A 7,790-nucleotide genomic window follows, 5' to 3' on the forward strand; every position below is an offset into this window, starting at 1 on the left:
AAGAACATTCAGATTTTTGATTCGGCCCAAAATAAAAATGAGTTTGACACCACTGCTCTATGTTATCGCTGACTATTGTTGGGGAGATTCTGTTCCACGTGTTGACCTGTGTGGAGCGATATCTGGCTGTTATCCACCCGATTATCTACCTAAAGCTGAAAAACCCGAGCGGAGTCCGGATCAGGACTCGTCTGGCTCTTTGCTCTGGCCTGGGCAGCGCTGGTCGTCCTGTACTTCCCCGCCTTGCCCTTTTTGCAGCTTTTCTCCTTATCAAGCCTCAGTTTTGCCGTCGTTTCCTTCTGCAGCCTCTCGGTTCTGCGCGGTCTGGTCCGTCCGAGGCCTGGGGATGGAGCCCGACCGGGTCGACCGCTCAAAGAGACAGGCTTTCAGAACCATAATGACTATAACAGGAGCTCTGTGGATGTTGTTCTTTGGATACTTTGTTTGCTTTGCTTTGAAAGTTTCTACTTCGATGAGCTACAGTGATTAGTGTTTGGTTGCTACATGTGTGGTTTGGTTCGGTTTGCCCAGCAGCTTGGCGGCACCGCTGCTGTTTCTGCTCAGAGCAGAAAAAAACAGCGAATAATGCATGAAGGAGACTTTTATTTAACTGTTGTAAAATGAGCAAAAGAAGAACATGTAAACAAAAAAGAAAAGGAAGTTTGTAAAGTCTATTAATCTTGAAAGTGAAAGTAGGAATGTTTTTTTTTTCATGCCTAAATGTTTAGCAGGGAGATCCAGAACATTCAGACTCTGCAGGAAGATGAAGTTTGACTCCATTGTCTTCTGGTTTTAAGTCAACAGCTCCACCATGATGTGACATAATATTCAGATTGTTTCATCGCTTTGCTTGTCAGTAGAAAAAAAAAACATTGAGAGAATAAATTTGCCTTTTGCAACGTACCGTACAATGTGTCCTAAATTCTTGCATTATGCAAAGTTAGCAGCAACATTTACAGACAGTCAGGAGTGAAAGTCCTAGTTCAAACCTTCATCCAGACATGAGCAACAGACCGAAGCTCCAGAGACTTTGTCCTGAGGTGAGCGGTTATGTAAGTGATCCTACCTGAGGGATGTTTAACCTCCATCCATCCATTTTCTTGCACCCTTTTTCCCTCAGTGGGGTCAGGAGGTGCTGCTGCCTCTCCAGCTAACGGTCCGGGCGAGAGGCGGGGTCACCGGTCGCCAGTCTGTCGCAGGGCAACACAGAGACACACAACCATGCACACACACACACACACACACACACCTAGGGACAATTTGGAAAGGCCAATTAACCTAACAGTCATGTTTTTGGACTGTGGGAGGAAACTGGAGTACCCAGAGAAAACCCACCATGCACAGGGAGAACATGCAAACTCCATGCAGAAAAACCCCAGGCCGGGAATCGAACCCAGAACCTTCTTGCTGCAAGGCAACAGCTCTACCAACTGCGCCACTGTGCAGCCACATGTTTAACCTCATTTTAAATATTTATTGTCAGATTTGTTGTGATTTTTAGGGTGATGACATGAAAGCTGAGTTAAAATGGCTTCAACTCTGAGGCCGTTTTAACAGGGAAAATGGGAGCAAAGAGTTGATCTTTACCTCGACTGGAGGAGTTGGAGTGTCTTGATGTTTAGATAATAAATGACAGGATCTACTGATCACTTCACATGGATCTGCCTCGGTTTCAGGTTCCTCTGTTCTCCCTTCATTAATACCTTTAACCTGAAGTAGCGCAAGAATTTGAAAATTGTCGCATTCAAAGGAAAATTCAGCCCTTTTTTCTGTCTTCCTCCCCTTTAAAGGAACATGTCGACTCATTCTTCTCTTGCCGACGGCTCCATGCCAAATACTCACCTGTTCAGCGCCGTTCTGACCATTTCCTCCCGTTCTTCTGACCATTTCCTGCTCCACTCCGTCGCCCTGCAGCTGAATCTGTTCGTGGGGTTCTCGGTGCTGTGCTTTGGCAGCTATAACAACCTGAACCCGATGATGGTGACCGGGCTGTGCACCTGGCCCGTCTCCACTCTGGGACAGTCTCTGCTGCAGCTGCAGCTACATCGCCTGTGACCTACCTGACACTCAGACAAGCAGCTGGACTGAGGATGAGGAGGATCTGCTCGGCATGCGTTYGGCTGCTGAGCCTGGCTGAGTTCAGTCTGGGCAGCCATGAGCTCAACCTCATCACCAGCATCTACAGCTTTGGAGCTCATGTGGTTATCGTGTCGTTTTGCAGCGTCTCGGTTCTCTGCGCCCTGAAGCGGCCGGGACCGGGAGAACTGGGCGCGAAGAACCACATGGACCAATCAAAGAGCAGAGCTTTCTACGCTATTACAGCCATGACAGTTGTTCTCCTGCTCAGGCTGGTGGTAAACTCAGTGAGCACCATCCTGTTCATGTCGACTCAGCAGAACAAAAGTGCMGAGTGTGCAATGTTTCTGTTTGACGTTTGATTTTACCGCTGATGTTTCTACAGCAGGCAGGAAAACTCYGATGCTGCAAGCAAAGCAAGGAGTCAGAATGAGGTTTTATTTTCTTCCACTAAGTCTTATAGAGATATAAAAGTTTGTCCAGTGCAACAGGGGAACTGCCTGCAGCGACGCCATATTTATCCATTTTAACTTATCTAGTTAAAGGAGTGAAGCTTTGGAGAAAGCAAAGGTGACGCTTCATCATTATCATCAGCTTYTGAGTACAAAGGAAGTGGAAACAACTAGTTTAGGGTAGAGTAATAGTAATAGTCAGTCTGGATGAAGAAGTGGTGATGAAATCAAAATAACCTGAGACCATCAGCAGCTGCGTTTCCATTCACCATGTTTTTGTTCCACCCATTAACAAAACAAACATGTTTTTTCATAAAAGGTTTTTGTTCTAGAGCGACCTGGTTTTTCTGTTGCAGTGAAATGAGTTAAAATGTTTATCCTAAAAGTTACACATTGTTTTATTTTGTCATAAAGCTACAATGTGATTTCACTGATTATTAATTATGTTGAAGTTTAGATCAACCAAATGAATTTGGTCATGAGACATTCATAAAAAAAAACAATAACTACTACAGGTGGAAAGAACTGCTGCTGTCATCACACAGAGCAGCAGGTGTGCTGATGTCTGGACCTGGATTTGAATACACACCTGGTTCTTCTGGGATCATTTAAGGCCTGAAAGATGTTTGTTTGTTTTAATATGCAGACAAAATGCAGCTGATACATCAATAACACCTCAAATCATTCATGACTGAACTTTGAATACCTGAAATGCATCAACCTCTGGGAGAATACTGGATCTCAGTGTGTGCATTATTACAGCTGTGGTGTGTTTTTATTACATATAACATGATATTTTAAACTATTGTACGTTTATAGTTGGAATTGATGCTAGAAGTGATCATTTCTGGGATGTTATTACAAACTGCAGTAGTTTTGCCGTTTTCTGCTGCTCTGCCTGGTTTCAGGTTAAAACAGGAACATTTGTTTGCCTCCAACAAATGAAATTGTCTCATTTATTCATCGCACACACACAGATACAGTAATAAAATACTTTTATTATCAGGTTTTCTTAATTTGTCGTCTTTATGGACTGTATGGTGATTTGATATTTGCACCAGAATGGATTTTTATTTTTCAGTTTTAACTTCTTCACTCAAAATTTAAATCTTTGCCTCATAACTGAGGTTACACACATCAGTGTGACCAGTTAGTTACCCGTCTTCCTGGAGAAATGAAAAGACAAAAGACAACAGCTTCCCTTCAGGCTCTGCAGACTTGAGTTAGCATGCTAATCATGCTAATCATGCTAATGTTTATCATAAAATCACTGGAAAAACACTCCATCACCATTAGACTGAAAGTGTTGGAAGAAAAAGAAAAAAACTTTTTCTCTCAATAGACAAGAATATGAGAGATAAAGTTATTGAACACTGAATAGGTTTCCAATTTCTTCTGCATTTTGTGAGAATATTTAAATAAGGAGCTGCCTCATTATTCTGGGATAMAGAGGCAGCTCATTATAAAGACCATACATAAAGACCTGATTTACTGGATTTTAAATCTTTATCATTAATATTTCTTGTTTCTCTATAAGATATTGACATTACTTTATTGCCAAGAATTGTTTATGATGAGGAAGAAAAACCCAACAAAGACTTCCTGCTAAATTTTATTGGAGAAATTTCAGCTTTAACAGCCAGAAACAGTTTAAGAGTCATGATAATAAATAACTGAAGAGTCCTGTGTGCAAATCAAAGTTTCTACGATGTCGCCTGTGCAGCCCTGTGGCTCTTCATGTGCGTCTTCAGGCAGTGGCTCTGAGTGAAGGCTTTCTCGCACAGGGAGCACTTGTACGGTCTCTCTCCGTTGTGCGTCCTCATGTGGACGGTGAGGTAAGCTCTCCTGGCGCACGTTTTCCCGCAGATCCCACACACGTAGGGTTTGGCTCCTGTGTGGATCGCCACGTGGTCGTCCAGGTGAGTCTTCCGTTTAAAGGACCAGCCGCAGTGAGGACAGCGGTACGGTGTCTCCCCGGTGTGGACCCGCATGTGTATGGTCAGCGGCCCCCTGGTGGTGAAGCCCTTCTCGCAGCGGTCGCAGCGGTACGGCTTCTCGTTGGTGTGCGTCCTCATGTGGATGACGAGCTGCTTGCTGGTCAGGAACATCTTGCAGCAGACGTCGCAGAGGTACGGTCTCTCTCTGTTCATGTGAATCTTCTCGTGTTGCTTCAGAGTGGTAGCCAGCTTGAAGCCCCTCTCACAGACCTGGCATCTGTGKGGTCTTTCTCCAGAGTGYGTCATCTTGTGGCGGGACAAAGATCTGTTGCTGCTCAGGAATTTGCCGCAGACTCCACAGAGGTACGTTTTACATTTCCTGTGCGTCCTGTGATGAGCCTCTAGCTGCGTCTCCRCCTCAAACAGCTTGTGGCAGGTGGGGCATTCGTGACAGAGTTTGTGGTTGTTCTCYGGAGGCAACCCAGACGTAAACGAGCTAACCTCAGGCTGGACAGGCTGCTGTCCTGAATGGACCTTCAGGTGCTCATTCAGACTGAGGACACTGAGAAAAGACTCTCCACAGCTGGGACAGTCATCCATTCTGTGCTCACTGTGAAAATGATCCTCTGATGCCTCACCTGACTCTCCACACACTCCACAAACACTTCCTGCTTCCTCCAGGTGTCTCCAGGCGTGTTTAATGAGAGCAACCTCAGACTTCTGGGCAGCTTTGCAGACCTTACAGGAAAAAGCAGCCGCCCTCTCAGTTTCTGTCCAGTGAGACGGATTGACTTCTTCTTTCTCACTAATGAGCTCGGACTCTTTCTTTTTCCGATCATCACTAACATCTAGCTTCCAGCTGCTGTCGCTTCCGTTTGTCTCTCCTTCATTCCCATCACCTCTGTCCGTCTGAGCAGCAGGGGGCGCCATGGAGTCGTCACCTGACACTGACATCATCAGACAGTCATCTTCTGTTTCCCTATGATGTTGTGATGATGATGTCCATCCAATTAAACCAATTAAACCAAGAAAAAGAATAAATTGTTAGTTTAATTAAATATTTCTGTAGATATGTTGATGATAATAAGCTTTATTTATTCATTAATCCTAAAGTATTTAGTCCCAAAACAATAGTTTTACARAATTATGCCTTTTCAATCAATAAAACATTACAATAACATATAACTTATTCATCCAAGTTGTTGTTTTTATGAATTACTGAGGTTTTGGTAAAATAATCAAATGAATAAAAGCTATAATTTGTCGACCTTCTGGACGTCCTACCTCATCTCCTTTGGTTGTTTAGTTTCCTCACAGACCAACATGGCAGAACTTTTCTCCCTCTGGAGAGAAGGAATTTCTTCCTGAGTTTCCTTCTTTGTCTGGAAAAGAAAAAAAACCCATCAGAACCTGAAAACTAAAAGCTGCTGAGCAGCAAAACAAGCCCAGAGGCAGAAGTTCTGTTTTACCTCCAGTCTAATGTAGACTGTAGGCTTTCTAAGCCGCCTGGGTTTGACGTTTCTGACGATCTCCTCGGGCGTCACCGTCTTCAGAGTCAGACGCTGAAGTCTCCGTCTCTTATCCAACGTTAAGATGTGAAACGGTTTGTCGTCTGCAGCCAGCTGGGGGACAGCAGACCTGAGCAGGCTCAGAAAGTCCAACTCCTGCAGGCCTGGAGGACACGTCAGGGACACCAGAGGACATTTCTTCACCACTGGAAGCAGAGAAACACGGACAGACAGAATAAAGTCACTACTACGTTTACATCAACATGAATCCAGACAYGTGGAAAAAACAGGCAGAGTCACAAGAAATGAGGAAAATTAAAATGAATTACAGATTGAATGGATGTTTTTATGGGATAAATAAACAGGTCAGTGGGGGAAGGTACCGTTTCTGGACAGGATGCTGATGTTGGAGTCCCTCAGGACGCGGATGCTGAGGTGTATGGCGCYCTGTGCGTCACTGATCTGAGGTCTGCCAGGCTTCCTKCCATCAGACTGAGGCGATGAAGAGCTGAAGGAGGAACAGCAGCAGCACCAAGTTAATGGAAAATATTCARRCCAGTCTGTGTGAAATAGATCTACTGAATCAGATCAGCAGCAGGAACCTTGATGAAGCAATCTGGGTCTGACTCTTCTGACAATCATCACCCTCCTCTTCCTCAGCTGATCCATCGCTTCTGCTGGATGGTAAATCTGGAAATACATCAAATTATTTCAGAAATAGGGTAAATGTCMATTTATTAGCATTGCAAAAGAGCCGAATTAAAGAAAATTATGTAGCGTTTTCATATAATCTTTAGTTTTGTTCCTAATTGTATCAAAACGGAGTATTTTGAAGAAAAAGCTTAAAAACTTTAACTATTTAACGGAGTTCTGCAGGCAGCACTGTGCCGTTAGATTTAACTGCGAATGAGTTAAAGACACGAACCATTAGTTCCGACAGTGAGCTGGTTCTGAAGCAGGTCCAGCTGGTTCTGAAGCAGGTCCAGCTGCTTCCTCTGCCGGCGGATCTCCAGACGGAACCCCGAGGCCTCCTCCTCATATCCGGATACCACCGTCTCCACCGCCGCCAGGATCTCCCGGGACACCGCGGCGAGCCTCTCGGTGACAAACCCCCGCAGAAAGTCCGCTTGGGTCCGCTCAACGGGACTCTCCACCGGGTCCTCCTTCATCTCTGAGCCCGATATGGTTCACCGTTCCAGGGGAAAAGTCATCCACTGTCCGCTGTGTTTACTACAGCTGCTTCTTCTGGCCAAGAACCAAGTGCAGCTTAATGCCTTTACGGTGCGCTGTCGCCCCCTGCTGGCACTKACTCAGTGTTTCACCCGATAAAATAATTTTTAGTGACCAAAAGTGGAGGAAATCTTTAGGAATCTAAACTGAAAATGTGTTTTTGGATTCTCAGTATTACACACAAAAACCAAATATAGCCGTGTTTTATGTAAAATATAAATAAGTTAATATAATACTTTGTATTATTTTAATGTAAAGGTAAAAAACTCCAGATATCTTAATACGAGTTCTGCCTGCAGCTTAGARCTGTTAGATAAACTGTGAATGGATTTTTGATTTCTCAATATAAAAAAGCAAAGAAAATTAAAAATAAATAAATAAATGCGTTTCAAGCGTCTCTACATTTTCTAAAGAAGCAGCTGCTAGTGTGCTTACTTCTAATTTTAATTCAGAAAATCCAGTCCAGTTAGTTTTTTGGGAAGTTATTTTATTTAGAGATTTCTTGGTTGGAGTTTTGTAAAGCAGTTATTTCACATTTCTGCTGTTTGGATAACAGTATATGTCAGAAGTGATGCTCTGTGGTCACA

General features: G+C 43.9%; 1 protein-coding gene across 1 annotated transcript; it reads right to left on the minus strand.

Annotated features, from left to right (window-relative positions):
* Positions 1-4,127: 4,127 nt before the first annotated feature.
* Positions 4,128-7,244, minus strand: LOC103480997 (zinc finger protein 25-like). The gene is made up of 6 exons (XM_017310382.1): positions 6,899-7,244; positions 6,576-6,663; positions 6,357-6,481; positions 5,935-6,179; positions 5,750-5,847; positions 4,128-5,444 (listed from the first exon to the last, which is right to left on the minus strand). The coding sequence occupies exons 1-6, from the start codon at positions 7,140-7,142 to the stop codon at positions 4,232-4,234; spliced, it is 2,013 nt and encodes a 670-aa protein (XP_017165871.1). The 5' UTR covers positions 7,143-7,244; the 3' UTR covers positions 4,128-4,231.
* Between the last annotated feature and the right edge of the window lie 546 nt (positions 7,245-7,790).

The sequence above is a fragment of the Poecilia reticulata genome, linkage group LG18, assembly GCF_000633615.1.
Source record: "Poecilia reticulata strain Guanapo linkage group LG18, Guppy_female_1.0+MT, whole genome shotgun sequence".
In the NCBI taxonomy this organism is placed as follows: Eukaryota; Metazoa; Chordata; class Actinopteri; order Cyprinodontiformes; family Poeciliidae; genus Poecilia; species Poecilia reticulata.